This window comes from Panicum virgatum, chromosome 3N (assembly GCF_016808335.1).
Source record: "Panicum virgatum strain AP13 chromosome 3N, P.virgatum_v5, whole genome shotgun sequence".
Classification (NCBI taxonomy): domain Eukaryota; kingdom Viridiplantae; phylum Streptophyta; class Magnoliopsida; order Poales; family Poaceae; genus Panicum; species Panicum virgatum.
Window position 1 is genome coordinate 25,997,257 of NC_053147.1, and position 18,910 is coordinate 26,016,166.

The 18,910-nt window shown below is 48.6% G+C and overlaps 2 protein-coding genes across 2 annotated transcripts; both read right to left on the bottom strand.

Moving 5' to 3' along the window:
• Positions 1-133: 133 nt before the first annotated feature.
• On the bottom strand, positions 134-4,057 carry LOC120667703 (classical arabinogalactan protein 9-like). The gene is made up of 4 exons (XM_039947725.1): positions 3,956-4,057; positions 3,575-3,777; positions 2,932-3,478; positions 134-199 (listed from the first exon to the last, which is right to left on the bottom strand). The coding sequence occupies exons 1-4, from the start codon at positions 4,055-4,057 to the stop codon at positions 134-136; spliced, it is 918 nt and encodes a 305-aa protein (XP_039803659.1).
• Positions 4,058-12,984: 8,927 nt separating this feature from the next.
• LOC120667457 lies at positions 12,985-14,779 on the bottom strand. Its single transcript, XM_039947523.1, has 3 exons — positions 14,569-14,779; positions 14,210-14,412; positions 12,985-14,116 (listed from the first exon to the last, which is right to left on the bottom strand). The coding sequence occupies exons 1-3, from the start codon at positions 14,674-14,676 to the stop codon at positions 13,207-13,209; spliced, it is 1,221 nt and encodes a 406-aa protein (XP_039803457.1). The 5' UTR covers positions 14,677-14,779; the 3' UTR covers positions 12,985-13,206.
• Between the last annotated feature and the right edge of the window lie 4,131 nt (positions 14,780-18,910).

The following is an 18,910-nucleotide window of genomic DNA, read 5'->3' on the forward strand; positions in this document are numbered from 1 at the left end:
GTCCAAGTCAACTGCTTCTGCACATGAACATAACGTTCCAAGCCGAGCAGAGTTTCAGTTTGATTTGGTCATTACCATCTGGCATGTGGCATCAAAATGTCAACTTATTACCTGGGATAACTAATCATCGATGTCAGATGTCATTAGAGCATCTGCTCACTGAATCTGCTGGTTTATTTATGGCAACAGGTTTTGTGTGCTACAGAGTGGCATACAAAACCGGCGTTATCAAAATTCACAATGGCGCACGTAGTCAGTTTTGGTGATCAATGACACCCACGTAGGCCCCTACACCCACCTGGACAGCCAGAGCATGCATGCGGCCGAGCAGAGACGTCACGCCACAATGCGTACCGCTTCCATTTCCATCTCTGAAGATGATCTTATCGGAATCCACCGCTCTAGATTCTGTTCGTAGCGCTGGCAAATTGGCTAGTGCACGTACAGGGAGTATTGGAAACAATTTGCGTCAGTCTTGGAATGAATCTACTATTACAAGCATTGCTTGCACACAGGTTGCAAGTCTGCAGCATGTGTGTGTCATGTGTGTACGCTCAGTGCCACTACTCTGTATTTGCGCCTAGCAGGCCAGTAGCCTTGACTTTGGCTTTGGCTTTGACTTTGCCGTTCATGCACTGCATCGTGAACCGTAGAGGAATGAGTGGAAATGGAGGGTTGAGAGTACAGAGACGATCGATCCTGCGGCGATCATTAGGCCAGTCGAAACACGCGCGTGCGAAAACGACGAGCCTAGCTACCGAGGGTCCCAGGAGAGACTTGGGTACGTAGCCGTAGCCAACGATTGCGGCCAACCCTGCAAGTGTGCGGCGTCGCGACGCGTGACAAGGCAGCATCGACCGCTAGGGCACGGGCCATCCGTGCTCATATGCAGACAGGCCGAGCAGGCCAGGATTTTGGCAGCGGTCGCATCCTCCTGAGCGACGACACGATTGTGTGCGCCTGGGTTGTGAAAACACTAGGCGCTAGCGAGCTATTTTAATTTCGATTGTCCTACTCACTCAAGATTAGCTCGGATTATATATACCAACAACGAGCCAAGCTTAAACTCGAGCCAAAGCTTGTAACCCTAGCGAGCCTGTTTCTGATGTACTCAAGGGCCACACAGCCCATGATGGCCTCCGATTTTATTTGGGCCCTTGAACCACCTGATCAGGCCTCTTCGTCACTTGAATTTCGCAGGTTGGCCTTTTCCTCCGCAGGCTGCTGGCCCATTTTGACCCTGGGTGCATTTCGCAGACGGATCGATCAACAAAATCTTCCAGGTACCAAAACATTTCTCACATCGAAAAGAAATTTGTTCCATGGGTCACCTAATTGTATTCACGAGCGTATTGGCTTGTAGTCCAATGGTAGGACAGTCCAGTGGGACTCTATCCATCAGGGTTCAAATTTTGGTGCTCGCACCTTTTCCTGAGATTTTTCTAGAATTTATCGGCCGGTAGTTCAAGTTACTCAAATCTTCCTTCCCTTTCATCATTGGAAAAGTTTAAAAACCATCGGTGTATTTTTACTCTTAAAAAATTATCATACAGAAATATAATTGCATTAATTAGGAGTAAAAGTTAATGTGGAACGGAGCAGAAATATAATTGCTTTAATTAAGAGTAAAAGTTAATGTGGAACGGAGCAGAGCGTTGGTGTTGAAAAAATAATTTGTAGCCTTGGACTCTTGGAGAAATATGGTCAGCACGCATGGCCGGAAAGGCAGGGCGAGGCAATCACTATTTTTACATACTACCCACGATTTACAGGCATTGTTTGGATGAAGAAAGTATAACTTCTTGCCTCTTGTGGAGTCGTCGGTGAGTGGAGTCGTGCACCCAATACTCTACCACCACACTGCTACTAACAGAATATCAAGTAGTACCTTTGTTCCAGATTATAGATCGTTTGATATTTTTAATTCCAAGTTTGACCATTCGTCTTATTCAAAAAAAATTATGCAAACATATTCAAATTTAAGTATTTTTGAAGAACTTGTATTGATAAAGCAAGCCAAAACAAAAGAAGCGATATTTTACATAAGTTTTTAAGTAAGACATGTAGTTAAATTTGAGGTTTTAAAAAATCAAACTATCTATAATTTGGAACGAAGAGAGTAGTAGAAAATACAGCTCGAGCATACTGTGTTTAGACTTTAGATAATTGAAAACGACGCGTTCCAGCCTTTTGCATTGTTTTGCGTAACTATTACAAAATTGTTATCATGCATGATAAAGGCAATAAACGAAAGTGACTATCAGTAAGATACTTAGCCACGTAGTTTATGACTCATCATCCGTTGTTAACGAAAACTTTATTTCAGCCATTTTTTCTTAAGATTCACACGATATAATCAAGATACATGCTTTGATTTCGAGCTCATACAACAATATAATACAGGGGGTGATTCAAACAAAACCAAGGAAGATTTTCAGGATACATGTATGCTATTTCGAAGCCCCTGAAAACAGTGTAGGAAGAACGAACAACAAACCGGGGGGGGGGGGGGGGGGGGGGGTTGACAAGGACAACAAACCAAGGGGTTTTTTGTTGACAAGGACAACAAACCAAGATTAAAACACCAGTCACGAGACAGCATGAAGCCATGATGCCCATGAACAACCAAAATACCGATACATCTCAGATCGAGCAGAAACACAATACGTAGCAATTGACAACGTAACCAACGGCAGCGATGAGAGAACAATGATCAGGTCAGGTAGCGACCCCATTTTCTGTAGATTGAACACCATCTCCGGTAGTCGAGGTAGCCGTATCATCAGAAGAGAGAGATTTCTCCACCACCCACATAAGCAGTTTCGCTTCTGCTTTGACCAGATCTTCTCCGCAGACACCCGTTGGTGCTTCCGCTTGCTGTCCGTAGTCTTGCGGACGGGGAGCGGTAGGAGGAAGGACGGGGAGGTATACCTGATGAGGCTGGACAGGGTACTGTGCTGGGTAACTCGTCGGCTGCGGTTGTGCGTAGGATTGAGGCGGCGAGAACTGCGGGTGGCCCGTCGGCACCCAGCAGGTGGGCGGCGGCTGCTCGCCTGGCTTGTTTGGTGGTGCGCCTGCGGCCGCGGCCGGCGGGAACTGCTGGTGGCCGTGGCCCTGGCCCATCGTGCTCCCGGCGGGCGGCGGTGGCTGCGCCGCTGCGGGCCAGAACTGCGGTTGGCCCATCGCCACCACGGCGTGCGGCGGGTGCTCGATCGGCTTGTTTGCAGCCGGCGCCGGCGGGAACTGCGGCTGGCCCGTGGCATGAACCACCGGCGCTGCCGCCGGGTTGTTTGCCGTCAGCCTCCGCAGCATGACGAAGGAGGTGAGGCCGAGCGCCGTGGCGGCGAGGGTGAGCACGGCCCCGCCAGCGAAGATGCCGTCCTTGAGGTAGAAGCAGTCCGGCGCGGTCACCCGCGCCACGTTCGCGTTCCACGCCGCTCCTTGGATGAGCAGCGCCCACGCGATCACCGCTGCAATCCTGCACGCAGAATGTAAGTCTCGATCGTTTGCACGTCCTGCGTGGTGTGGTCAGTGACTCAGTGTCACTACTTTCTGCCCCTAAAGTCTTACGCACCATGAGACAACGGCGCAGACGATGGCGATGATTCGCTTGGTCTCGGAGGGAATGGCACGAGACTTGCAACAGCCGCAGCAGCCGCCGACGGCCGTGACGGTGATCTGGGCCGCCAGAAGGAAGATGGTGCCGCAGATCCCCAGCCCAAGCGCGGGGTTCTGCGGATAGATGCACTCGTCGCCCAACACCAGGATGTCATTTGGCTATATGCAAGATCAAAGTTCAGTAACTTCAGTTAGACAAGCAGTAACAAAACTAAGAGATCGATCACATTGCAACAAGACAATAATGTCTAAAAATGGAAAGACTAAAAAGAAACACTCAACGTGATCCTGTGTGATATTTGTGAACAAATTAGAGTAGCAAGCTGGTAGCGCTTACGGTGAGCTTTGTCCCTTCAGCAGAGAATCCCAAGATGGAACTCAACAACCCTAGAGAACCGACCACTGAGCACACGATGATCGTCGTCTTATCCATTGCCATGCTTCGGCAGAGACGAAGAGGAGGTGGCGCCGTCGCTTCTCGCGAGCAGCTAACTATTCAGCCACTGCACTAGTCGACGCATGCTTATATAGACGTATCGCACATGCACTCTTGCAGAGAGCTTAACGTGGCTGAGGCACGATTGCTGACGTACGTGGGTATAGATAGATAGAGAAGGCCATTTTTTGCAGGCATCATGGAGGGGGAGACAAATTAAGCAGGCATCATGCTCCAAACATGTTCGCTGTAATTATTATTCTCCCTTCATTGTACTTACAGACGGAGACGGTATCTTAAAACATGAAAGCGCGTCCCCCCAGCCGATTCCTGGGATCGTGGTCACGTCGCCAACCTTTTCTGGCCGCCTTTTCTGGTCGTTGGATCCGCCGCGCGGACGGTTCAGATCGTTCTTTTTCAGGTTGTTTTGCAAAGAAAACCCTCATACTTTAGAAAAATCAACCTCCAGTCCAGCCTCCTATCTTAAGAAGTTTTGTGAAAAAGTCATCTCCCTTTAGCAAAATCAACCTCCAGTCCAACCATGGCAGAGTGCATCAAGCGCTCGGACTGGATTGAATGAAAGAAAGCAATTGAGGCAGAATTGCACTTGCTCAAGAAACGAGAGGTATTCTCATCGGCTATACCTACTCCATGAAACATTTTTCATCAAAATAGGTTCTCAACTTTCGTCCGTAAAATGAAAACAATGAAAACAATGAGGTAGTGAGATATAAAGCGAAACTTGTAGCACAAGGGTTCATGCAGAGACCCTGCATTTCGATGAAATGTGGTATAATATTATGATACTTCATATCATTGGCAGCTCAGAAAGGTCTATGGTCTACCCATGCATCTCATGGATGTAGTAACTGCATATCTTTATAAAAACTCGGCCGGCGGGGGAATGACCGCGCCCGCGGTATTGTGTGATAGAGAAGACCGTTTCACACAGGCCAAGAAAATCCCCGAACCCCTGCCCCACCCTTACACAACGGCACCGTAGCCCATGTGAAAGTTCCTGAAGGGCTTGATATTCCAAACAAGAATCATTCTCGCAACATGTACTGTGTAAAGCTTCAAAAATCACTATATGGCTTGAAGCAGTCGGGAAGAATGTGGTAAAACTACCTAAAGGAATTCATTCTTCATTAGAGTTTTTCTAATAATGATGATTGCCCATGTGTATTCCTCAAGAAATCCTTAAGTGGATTTTACATCATATGCGTATATGTGGATGATCCCAATGTCATTAGAAATACATGAGATATAGATGAAGCACGCAACCATCGAAAGATGGAATTTAAAATGAAAGATTTGGGTAAAACGATTAGGATTTCAACTTGAATATCTCCCATTAGGGATATTAGTACATCAGTGTGCATATATCCTAAAAATTCATCAGAAATTTAACATGGATAAATCATATCCATCAAAAACACATGTGGTCATCAGATCTCTTGATATGAATAAGGATTAATTTAGAGCAAAGGATGAAGATGAAGAATTATTGGGAACCGAAGTTCCATATCTAAGTGACACTAGAGTGCTATTAATGTATGTTGCAAATTGCACCAAACCTGCCATTGCATTTGCGGTAAACTTACTAGCTAGACATAGCACAGCTCCAACAAAAGGTTATTGGATAGAAGTTAAGGATATCTTCAGATATCTCCAAGGTACAACATATCTTGGTTTATTCTATCAATTTTACCAAGATAAATAAATAATTGGATATACAGATGCTGGCTGTCTATCTGATCCCCATGATGCCAGATCTCATACAGGCTTTGTATTTTTACATGGTGGAACAGCTATATCATGGAAATCATCCAAACAAACCTTAATAGCCACATCCATTAATCATTATGAAATAATTGCATTATATGAAGCTTTACGTGAATGTGTATGGCTTCACAGAAAGATTAATCACATACAACATTCATGTGATATTGGTTCAATTATGAAACCAACAATTATCTATGAAGATAATTCGGCTTGCATTGCACAAATGAATGCAGGTTGTATAAAGAGCAATGTCACAAACACACACTGCTCCTAAATTATTCTATCCTCATGAGTCACAGAAAAATGGAGAGATAGAAATATTGCAAATAAAATCATGTGATAATCTTGCATGTTTATTCACAAAGTCTTTACCTACATCATTGTTCCAAAAATATGTTTTGGAATTGGTATGAGATGACTTAAAAATTTGAAGTATCAGGGGGAGTAAACTCTTGATATAACACATTTATAATCTTCTGATTATAACATTGTACTCTTTTCCTAATGAGTTTTTCCTATCAAGGTTTTTCTCATATATAAGTTTTTAATGAAGCAATATTTTATATCATATTTCTAATTTTCCCCAATGGGGTTTTTTAAGGTGTATTTGAGACATATTACATATATCATATCTTCTTCTATTTTTTCTCACCAGGGTTTTTAAGAAGATATTCAAGATATAATTTCTCCGATATTTTTCCATTGGGTTTTGGGGGAGAATTAGTTCAGATATGATCAAATCTATTAGTTTTCCTTTCGAGATTTTTCTCACATAAATTTGCAATTAATGATATTCCATATCATTTTCTCCTTTAAAAACCAATTGAGAAAATATAAGAAGAAAACAATATGTTATATGAATATTTTCTTCTCTTTTTCCTTTAAAACCAATTGAGAAAAAGAGATGGAATGAGAGAGCGAGACAGGCGGGAAATGGGGTGCGAGGGAGGAACGAAGCGTTGTCACATACAAGAAACGAATTGGTCAACAACAAATAGAAGGAAGAACATGGTCCATGGACCATTAAATTTGGGTCCAAAGGATCCTGATTCATCAGCTGAAAAAATGCACACACACAAAAAGGCATATGAGATACATAAGTTTTTTTTTCTTTTTCTTCTAAGGGGCATCATGCAGAATAAAATGCACTCTACGGCTCACTTCAAGAGTCACGTCGTAATGCCTTAGCCGGCCTGGGGCAATGGCGGTGACCGGGTTGTTCCTTATCATTGTAGGATCATCCAAGCTGACTTGACATATTTGACTTTGATGACAGATGGCAACGACCAAATCAAGGCTGAAATATCTGCTAAGCTGGCAGAGTTCATATACTGACATACTGTATACAATCAACCATATGCCATAAGCAATGCATGTACAGTCGCCACACATTTCTTATTCATAAGATGAAAACTAAAGGACGTGCTCATCAAATTATCGTGCTACAGAAATTATTGTAGTCTGCAGCTAGCGGATATATATATGCTCTGTACTTTTACCTAGTTGACTTTGACTTGGCCAATTCTGTCGGGTCAACCGTACGTAGTGGAGTGAATGGCATCTACGAGTTACGGCAACGTAGAGTATGTATAGGCTACTGAGTCAACACATCATGCCTCATGGCATGCAATAATTCGATCGAGTCGATAATCAGACGCATGTGCAGCTACTCCTAATTAATAAAGTTAGTACGCATGCAGTGGTGCGGTGTTCTCCGGTAAGACGTGGTTCGTGCATCTGGGGGTCTAAACCTTGTTAACAGCTGCTAGCTTAGGCTAGTTCACAGCAATCGTAAACCATTTGTTAATCGAATAATTCACTTGAAGTTAAAGATATTAGTTTGATTGCATACAGGGTGTAATCTGCAGGACGTATATACATAATGCTCACCACCATTGCATGCAGCTCCTCTACTTCTATATATCCAGTTGACTTGACTTGGCATGCCATTTTCGCAGCGCGAAGTGTATCGACGACAATGAAGTGCAGAGTACAAAGAGTCTTCCGGAGATCAAGCCGACCCGGACGAATCAGAAGCATGTGAAAACTCCCAGCCAGCAACTCCCCCAGTTAACATACGTAGTGTTCTCGGACCACCATCCGATCCGGCGGCTGGGTTGAATCGCGCGCGCGTCGAGAAAGAGAGGGGTAAGCAACTAAGCATCGACGAATGCCCGAACCATCATCACGTTTGTTGGGACACGTTTCAGCCGTGTGGTGCTCCGCGTTACTTGGAATGCAGGGTTAGGGCGGCAAACGGCCGAAGAGATGCCATGCCGACTATGCGTCGCTTTGGGTGATGGTAGCCGGAACCATCACTAGAAGCGAAGCGGAGCACGCGTGGGTGCGATAGTATTTTGGGCTGTAATTAGATCTAATTGTTAAGATGTACTGTTTATGCTAAACATCTCTATAGATGAAAACATTGTATGCAAAAGATGAGAGGGATGATTATGTCATCCACACGCATGCAAATTCAAAATTAAAAAACCTATAAGTATTAAACCGGGCATTCAAATTAAATTTAGATTGTACCATTATCTATTTTATGATAAGATCTTCAAAACAAGACTACAGCTGCTTATGTTTGCACAATATTTTTTTTAAAAATATTTTTTAAATTCTAAGTAATTAATTCCAACTATCGGGAATAAATATTTTAACGGCATGAACTAATAATTATTTTCTGCAAACAAAAATGTTAACATAACGAACAAATAATATTACACATCACAAACATTCAATTATATAGGACAAATAATAAAAATAAACATCACGAACAAATGAGTCAATATTACAGAACAATTTAATCTACACATCGAGCAAATAATTTGGCGTTGCGAACAAATTAGTTATACACAAACAAATAATTTTACATGAAGAAAATGCATCTATATCGAAAAAAGTGTGGTCTTCTACAAAACATGGAAGGAAAAAGGGAAAAAATCTATTTTACTTGGAATAGAAAGGAATCTATGAAGAGTAAATATATATTGGAAAAGAGAACGAGAAAGCGCGGAAATAGAAAAGAAAAGGAAAGAAAATAGAAAGGGAAAAGACCCCACGACGTAAAAAAAGCTAAAAAATGAAAAAAAATTAGAAAATGCTCACTCAAAAGAAGAAATGAAAACGTCAGGACCATGATTGAAGAAGAAAAATAATTTAATAGTGTGGGTAACATTGTAGAGAAAATTAAGTGTAGCCTGTGTTGGAATATGTTGGGCTGTAAGCATAAACCATCCCAGTAGGCCGGCTACCTCTATTTGGGCCGTAATCAGAATAGAGGAGCAGCGCGTGGGCGACAATGTAATGCGCACGATGCATAGCTGTTTCGTGCCGAGTGTGGATTTTCCACGGGTACAGGTCCGAGCAGGCAATTTTTTGACCGTTGATGCTGCTTTAAGAGTCGTGCACCTGATGGGACCATCTTGTTGGCTGAGGCATATACCTATGGTGCCTGCCTCCCACTCACCCAATTTCGGTGGACCAACTCCCTCTTGTTGACTGATTCTTGAGTTGGGGATCCAATATTTCTTAGTCTCTAACTCTCTATATCTTTGATGCTATTACCATCGATTAAGATTCGGGTACGGGGCTATGGGCGTGTGTAACGAACATGGCACCATTGATGCCATTTCGAGTGATTTTGGTGATCGAATGACAACACAACACTTGGACTAATATGATTATTAAGATGATCATTCTCAGGCTTTTAGGTTCAAGTGATGACAAAGAAAAAGAGAAGATAGGCGTAGCAAGGCCCGATGGACTGCCCCTACGGGGGTTCCGCTACCCGGTTAGCGGACGGGGGTCGAGGGGGAGCCGCCCCTCGCGGGTCTCAGGGCAGCGCCCTGAAAGCTCTTCGATTCAGGAGCACCGGAAGAACCGTCGCCAGGGCATCGGAGCATCCGATGGTAGTCGGAAGAACCGACGCCTTGATACTTTGGTGCAGAAGGGAATCGAAGCCAAGTCAGCCTATAGGCACCGGTTGAACCGACGATCTAAAATAGGGCATCGGTGCAATGGCCGTCCTTTGTACCAGAGACGATGTCAAGTGCCCAGAAGAAGTTTCTTCAGCACCGGTTCAACCGACGGTGCATCGGTGCATACCACCGGTGTAATGACGTCAGCATCCAGGAGAAGATTCTTTTAGCACCGGTTGAACCGGTGAGGCATCGGTGCATTGCATCGGTTCAACCGGTGGTCTCTGCGTCAGCTGTCAGGACTTCAACGGCTACTTCATGTTGTGAGTGACCGGATGAACCGACGCTACCCTGCCAAGAGGCATCGGTTCTTCCGGTGGTAGCAGATTTTCAGCTGACCGTTGGAGCAACGGCTACAAGACTTGGTGGCCTATATATACGCCTCACCCCGGCCATTTGAAGTGTGCTGGAGTTGCTGAACATCCCAAACACACCCAAGAACATCTCCAACCACCATAGAGCTTCATTGTACATCATATAGGCTTAAGCACACTTGTGAGAGTGCTTAGTGCTTGTTTAGGGATTAGTTCTTGCGAGAGCTCCCTTGAGAGAAGTCTTGCTGCGGCAAGCAACTTGTGATCCGTCGTGTGACCCTCCGTCTTGGTGTGGAGTGGCAACGACACTTTGTGCGGGGGAAGAGGAGGCCCCCTCCTTGGTGGAGAAGCTCCGTAGTGGATTTCGGCCGGGTGACCGAGAGAGACGGTGGCGGTGCTCTAGACTCGGTGTCTTGTGCGCACTTGCCTTTGCTTGCCGGCATCGCCTTGGTGGCGTAGTGCAAGACGGTGATCGGAAGAGCCTCGGTGTCCCGTGGACGTAGGCGTTTGTGCCGAACCACGTTACATGACCGTGTCTACTCGGGAGTTTGCATCCCTCTTGCACTTATCTCTTTACTTACCTTATTACGTTTCCGCATTTACTCTTTCTTGTGTGCCTTTACTTTCCTAGTTAATTTGATTAGGATTGGCTATAAGTTGCAAGTTTTTAGGGGTAAGTAGAGAGTTGCATAGATAAACCTTAGTCATAACTAGCATGTGTAGGACGTGTTAGGTTTATCGTTTGCAAGTAGATTGAGCCCTAGGTTAAAAAGCGATTAGCGACCCTATTCACCCCCTCCCCCTCTAGGGTCGGACACCCCGGTGATCCTTACAGCGTGTTTTCACCTGGCCTCTTTTCTCCACTATTTCGAAAATGGCAGGACATGATGGGAGGAAGATGATGGTAGGCCTGATATGTGCGCCTAGATGGGTGGGAATAATGTGGCCAGAGCGAGGCTCAAAAACAACCCCATCAAAGCGAGGCTCTCATGTCCTAGGCAAGACATCAACAATAGTTCAACTGGCCCAGCGCATCAATGGAAGATAAGTTTCAAGCTCTGGTGGGTGCACATACATTTAGCCGCCATTTGTACTTTCACACCACGAACGACATTGTTGACCCACTAATCGGACTCAGTGCACTCACTAATCATGAGCACGCTTTGGAAAATCATAAGCAAATTAGAACAAAGACAAGCATTTTCTACCATGAAGAAATGAACAACTAAAACATACACAAGTTCCCAAGCAACGCGCGGTGGTGTAATTGAATTTTATCTTGGATGCTTGGTTTTGGATTTATGACGATTTTAGTTGTGGAATCTCACTTTGCTTGCTTGTGATGGTGTATGGTGTTGTCTACTTGTAATTTTGTCGTTGCATGTTGGAGTACACCAGCGTTGGAGAGAAAAAGTCAAAATGCAAGGTCCATCTTAGGTGCTGCTCGGGTGGGCATCATGTGCATGTGGATGAGAGCAATCTGCGTGGTGACCTTGCTCACTACTACAAAATAGGCCTTTCTTCCATGTCATTTGTCCCGGTTACCTTTGGGCCCGGGACAAAAGGTGGCTTTTGTCCCGGGTCCAACGGCTAGCCGGACCAACGTGGGGGACAGGGGCTTTTTGTCCCGGGTGGAGCCACCAACCCGGACAAAAGACCCCCCTTTTGTCCCGGTTGGTGGCTCCACCCGGGACAAAAGGTCCAACCCTTTTTATCCCGGGTGGTAACACCAACCGGGACAAAAGGGTGACCCTTTTGTCCCGGTTGGTGTTACCACCCGGGACAAAAGGCCCCTTTTATCCCGGTTGGTGTTACCAACCCGGACAAAAGGCCTCTCCACGTGATAGTTCAAAAAGAAGTTATTCTATACTGAGTCACGTGTACTACTTAGGTGAATTGGCAAGGAAACCATGCGTTGGGCAAGAGGTCCTGGGATCGAATCCCGTGGTGAGCGAAATTTTTTTTAACGTCAGACACCTTTTGTCCCGGTTCTTCCACCCGGGACAAAAGCCTCGAGAGGCTTTTGTCCCGGAAGCCTTGTCCCGGTTCCAAAACCGGGACAAAAGCCAGTTTGGAACCGGGACAAAAGGCCAAATCTGTAGTAGTGGCTGTAGCCCTTCATACGGTCATCCACAGAGGAGTCTTTACCACTAAACAATATGTTGCATGAAAATAATAATTTTAGGGGATATTGAATATTCCATTTAATGAGCTAGATGTTCCATTCCTCTTCCTTTCTCTAAAAATATTAAAATAAATTATTGCAATAATGAACCAAGGTCAAAAGGTAGGCTACAAATTGCGGATGCATCTCCGAATTTGGAAAGAAAGTCACCACTAGTGTGGTAGCTGAGTTGTGGTGGCCTCGTGGGACTATCACACCTCAGGTTCAAATTCTACTATACACCGGGCTTGTTTAATTTCCAAAAATTTTATGTGCTACAGTAACTTTAAATGTTTAATCACTAATTAGGAGTATTAAATGTGGATAACTGACAAGATTCATTCCATAACCTTCAGGTGAAATCGCGAGACGAATGTAATGAACCTAATTATGCAATGATTAGACAATGTTTGCTACCGTAAATAATCTCTAATGATGAATTAATTAGGTTTAATAGATTAGTCTTGTGATTTCCCTCCATCTGTGCAATTAGTTTATAATTAGTCTATGTTTAATACTCTTAATTAGTGTTGTAAAAGTTTCCAAAAATTTTTGCCCAAATATTTAATACTCCTAATTAGTGTTTAATTCTCCTAATTAGGCGAGTATTTTTACTTCCTTCACAAAAATGAGCAGAAAGATTTAAAGAAAAGATGTTTGAAACAAAACTTTAGTTTACACTATCATAAAAAAGTCTAGGTAATGAAGTACATTATCCTAAGTGCAATTCTTCTGAGCACTTGAGTTGTACATAGCTACTTATGGGTAATGGAAAGTATAGATCAAGATCATGATGATTCAAACGAGAACAAGGAATAACTGGATACATTCTTCGGACTTGAAGCCGCTTAATTAAGAACAAACAACAAACTGGGGCTGATCATAAAGAAGAGAGCATAAGACAGATTATACAACAGCGACCCCGTTTTCAGTAGCGCCAGCGTCACCTCCGGTAGGATCAGTCACCATCGACAGGATACCCCCCGCCGTCGTAGTCGAAGTAGCGGTGTTGTTAGAGTTAGAGAAGACGGCATGCTCCATCGCCTTCCCAGCGAATCTAATTGTTGCTCTGGCTAACTCGCCGCGAATAACTGTCGATAGTCCGGTGCCTTGCGAAGCGCCAGGAGCTGGGGGAGTGACGGTGACCGGAGCCTCCGCGCATACCTGAGGCGCCGGAATAGGGTATTGTAGAGTGTCATTCGGCACCGATACTTGGGGCGGCAGCTGGACTTGCGGTTGGCCCATCGCCACCCCGAGCGGTGGCGGCGGCGGCTGCTCGCCTGGTTCTTGGGGTGCGCATGCCGCTGCCGCCAGTGCCGCGCCCGCGGGGAGCCCCTGAGGAAGGAACTGATGGTTCGCTGCCTGAGATCCATGGTCTTGACCACCACCAGCAGGAGGAGGAGGAGCCTGTAGGTGCTGTGGTACTTGTCCGTTCCCTTGTGGTTGTGGATGAGAAGCAGGAGCGACCTGTTGCACGTATGCCTGAGGTTTGGAAAAGTGTTGTGCCTTACTCGGTGGTGGTAGCAGCGGGTGGCCCATCACGACCTCGCTCGACGGCGACTGCCCGCCTGGCCTGTTCGGTGTTGTGCCGCCTACGGACGCTGCCGGCGTCGCCGTCGCCACCGCCTCCACCGGCTGCCTCCGCAGCATGATGAAGGAGGTGATGCCGAGCGCCGTGGCGGCGAGGGTGAGCACGCCGCCGCCGGCGAAGATGCCGTCCTTGAGGTAGGGGCAGAACGGCGCGTCCGCCCGCACCACGTTGGCGTTCCACGACGCTCCTACTATGAACAGCGCCCACGCGATCACCGCCGCAATCCTGCTCGCAGAACCGTACCGTCTCGCATAAATGGTAGAGCTGAGTACATATGTAGCGCGAATGCGGTGAGACCAAACTGCGGCAGTCACTCACCACGAGGCGACGGCACAGACGATGCCGACGATCCGCTTGGTCTCCGAAGGTATGGAGCGGGACCTGCAGCAGCCGCAGCAGCCGCTGACTGCCGAGATGGTGACCTGCGCCGCGAGCAGGAAGATGACGGCGCAGATCCCCAGCCCGAGCGCCGGGTTCTGCGGGTAGATGCAGTCGTCGCCGTAAACCAGTATCTTGTATGGCTGCATGGATGAATGATGAATTCATGGTTCAAGTTCAGTTAAGCAGGGTACCCAACTTCACAGCTCAACGAGATCACGCCCAAGGCCGGGCGCACGATGATTGAATAGGTTGGCCTGAAAAAATAGCGAAACGGAAAGAGAGACAGTAGTGCTTACGGTGAGCTTCGTCCCCTCAGCCGAGAACCCCAAGATGGCACTCAGCACCCCAAGAGACCCGACCACTGCGCACACGATGATCACCGTCTTATCCATTTTTATCGCCATTTCTCTCGTCTTCTCTGCTTCCGGGTCCGGCGGAATAGACGAGAGATGCTGCCCGCCTGAGGAGTGGAGCCTTGCTTGGCTTTCCCTCTCTGTAGCGAGATCAGTAGTCGACCTACTACGTTTATATAGGCTTGCAGTTTGCACACACGCCTGCATAGTTTCGCCGTGAGGATGAGCTCGGGGGAGGCGTACGTAGATAGGGACGAGCTTAAGTCAAATGGTGGTTTAAGGGTAGAAGCGGTGATGAGGAGGCGGGAGAGTAATTTACCAGCCCTGGGCATGCTCGCATGGAAATTCTTCGAACCAGTGTGCTAGCTTAAAAAATGGTTTAAGGTTACTTTCAGAACAGGACACAGCGCGGGTTGGAGATAGAAAATTGTGTTGGTTTCAGTTTCAGTGGTGGTGGACAAATCTAAACTGCTTATGTACTAGACTACTAGTGATTTTCCGAGCTGGGTTGACACTGCTTGACCTTGATGACAGATGGTAGTAATGGCCAAATCGAAATGGACGGCACTGTTACAGCTATGAAAGTCACTACGGGGATGTTGCTTGTTTGTCGTGTGCTAAAAAAAAGCACACAGCAGAGTATGTTTTTATTGTGTGGTATATCGTTGCTGGGCGCACACACACCAGGTTTTTACCGTGTGTCCGATAGAAATCACACCGTACCGGTCACATGGCAAAAAAGGCAGATTCCTGTTGTGAATTCTCCTATACTAGTACAACTCTACGAAATATGCATGCGGCTCGCAAAGTTGTATTACGTACACCACAGACGCTGCAAAACGTTTCTTTGAAGTCTTATACTCCAAACAACATCGAATTGCTGCGCATGCATTTTCTCTGAACTGTTATCTACGTAGTTGACTTGACTTTACCGCGTCAAGCGTAAAGGAGTGATGAGGGGTGGTATCCCAATAACGCGTCTAGACTTCATCACGCGTAGTGTCTTTCGGAGATCCCACGCGAGATCGGATCCACTGGCATGAGACCGGATGCCGGCCCGGCTAGAGAACCGAGAATTCACCACGCATAGCTAGCTACCCAGCAGAGACGGCACGCCGCAACTCCCAACAACGGGTGCAGTGTGCCCTGTCCCAACGGTGCTAACCTTGGAGTGAATCGTGTGGGGGGTAACTCCACAGTATGTAGTGCTGGAGAATTAGCGTAGTAGGCTGCACGCCTGCACGTACGTACAAAGCACAGACGACGTTTGCAATTTGCAGCACGTGTATATAGTGTATATATGCGCTCAGCGCCGCTCTGTGCTTGCATTGCATTGCATCCATCCGTTCTGCACTTCCTGTGCTGCATCGCCGTCAACCGTGGAGGAAAAATACGAGTGGCAGTGGAGTGCAGATCCAGCTCACGTTCCATCCTTGCGGGCGATGCGATTACTAGGCCACTCGTCGAACCAGCCAGCGGCATACCAAGAGCACGGCGAGTCAACGGTGGTCCCGTCCGGTACTCGACGACTTGGGGTCGTCAACCATTGCGGCCGGCCGTTGCAAGTTGTAGCCGCGACGACGCGTGACAAGGAAGAAGCATTGACCGTCAGGGCGGTGCAGACTGGCAGGGGCGATCAGCCGAGCAGGCAAAGCCGTCTCTGAAATCTTGATCCATATTTTTGTTGCGGGCCGTGTGGGCTGGGCCGGCCTTCAGTCAGAGATCGGTCGTGTGGCCGTGTGGCGCTGGGCCGGCCGTGTGGCACATGGGTCGCTGCTCTTGCCCAGGTGGGCTTGTTCGTCTTCGGCCCGTACCGCGCCCGTGCAGGCCTGCCGGATAACTTCCACCACGTGCCCGCCCGTGCTGCAAACAACCACTGTAGTAACACGCGGCACGTTGCGTTTGCGTGCGATCCACCAACGGTTCCAGCAGACCAGCACCGACCAACCGAAGAGTCCGCGCGCTAAAATCTGGACCCGTCGGCGACGGCGACGGATGACGACCGCCGATGGCGCAACGTACCCGATCAAGGCGACACCGCCGGCCTCCGAGCTCGCGGAGAGAGACCGAAAACTCGCCACACGACCCGGCCATGGCCACAGGCGCCCGAACACGTACGTACGAGACCACGTGCACGCAGTTAATTCGAGCGAGACGCCGCCACGCACGCGCTAAAATCTCGTAGTGAAGGAGCGGACGGCGCGGATGGGATGGGAGGCCACTCGTGCGTCGCGGTCGAGCCCTGTGCATTCTACGGATAAAGTCTCTCTTTCTTCGTCGGCGTAGCAGTTTCCTGCAAGGGAGAAGTTAATAACGGATAACGGAACGACCGTGCAGCAGCCAAGGGCGCGCGGCCGGCTAACCTCCCGACCGACGCGAGTCTTTGGACTCTTGCGCCGGCCGCGTTGCTGTCCGGGCCGCCCGCGGCGGCTGCATTATTGCGGTAGCAGGGGCTCGCCGAACATGTGTAGCCACGGCGAGCGGACACGGCGCCCGGTAGTAGCCGCCGCCCGCCGGTAGGTATCGCCATGATGACGAGAACGGCTCGGAAGTCGGAGACGTGGTCTGGTCGACCGGCCGGTGGACGGTGGTTTACGTGGTGCTTCTGGTGGTTGCGCTCTGGGAGGGAGCGAGAGAGACATCACCGCCGTGCCAGCGTGCGTGCCTGCTTCCGCCGGTGTACCGCCGCGCGCGGCGTTGGCTGGCCACCTGGTTGGCTAGCTGCTGGGGCCCCGCCCCGGCCCGCGCGTCACATGGCCACGACGAGACCCGGGCGGAGCGCGCGGCACCAGACGCTGCCGCGCGACAGCCTAGCCGCATGTGATGTGATATGTGTACGTACGGGACCGATCGATCCAAGGGGATAAAGTAGCTAGTTTCGCTGATCATCATGCGTGCTGGAAGGCACTCGATTATCGATGCTGGCACATCAGCAGCGAGCAGTGCAGGACGTTGCAAAGGCGACGCGACAAACTCCACACTGTTTGTGTGGGTCGATCGTCCAGAAGATGATGGCAATGTACGTAAAAACGAGACTAAGATCGTACGTCCACGGAGCCATCGCGGCACCAGCACCTGCCCCAATAGATCCACGATTCCAGATGTGCGCGCGCGTAATCGCCGATCCATTACTCGGTCAAAAGTTTTTACGTCGAGCTGAAACGAAACCGATCGATGACGAAAGGGCGAAAAAGCGAGGGGAGGATCGAGAGGGACAGAAAAGCCGCGGCATGCCCTCGCCATCGAGGACCAAACATGTCGCGCCTGCGACGGGCAACTTGTTGGCACGCAATGATGCAGAGGGGGGGGGGGGGGCATCGCCCGCGCCTGCAGGCACACGGGGCATACGGAATCACATGCCCTTGTTGCATCCTCTTGGATCTTGATGAGCGCCACCACCACGTCCCAGTCCGTCCCCCACCTGCTGGCGGCATCCAATCCAAAGCAAGAGAACTCGCATGCTGCATCGGTCATCCCGTCGCCGCCGCGCCCCGCCGCCTCCTCCGGCGTCCAGCCGGCGGGCTCAGCGCTCCCTGCATGCTCACGTAGATCTTCCATCCTTTTCACGCAGATTTCGCTGTTGGATAGCGGACCTTGAACTTGCTTCGGACAGAGTCGCAGAACGCTGCGTCTGTGCTTGATGCTTCATGTTTCCTCCTTTCCCTTGTATCCTTTCTTTTGTTTTTCAGTTTTTACGGTGCTCAAGTCCTTGATCACTTCTCAGTACTTAATTAAAGGCGGTAGCGCTAGTGTGGATCCTTTGTACTGGACAGTGCTGGCAGACCGCAGCGCGCATGCCGTGCTGCAAATAAATTAAAATAAATATAATATACCAATAGACTTGATCGATCCGTGGCCGTAGCGTGGATGCCTTTGGCTGTGGAATGTGTTTGGGCTCGTTCGGTCGGGGCGTCTATTTATCGCTTTCTGAGATTGAAATCCGATCAATCGCAGAAGCGAGCTGCGCTCCCGCGCCGCCGCACCCTCCACCGGCTGAACCGCCTCCGTCGCCGGGCTGCCGCCGACGGGCCCTCCTCTAGATCCGGTGGCCATGGAGCCCCCCGGCAACCCAAAATAATAAGCTTCGCCGCCACCCCGGCCGCCCCGCCCACCTCCCACCCCTCGCCGGCCACCCCCTCCCCCACCCCACCCCTCCCTCTCATCTGGCTCGCCGGCCACTTCACCCTCCCCTGGTTCGGGGAGGAAGATGAACAGGGCGGGGCCATTCTTCTGCAACGCGTCGGCTGGCAGCCGCGCGCGCGATGAATAGCCCCCCGCGTCCAGT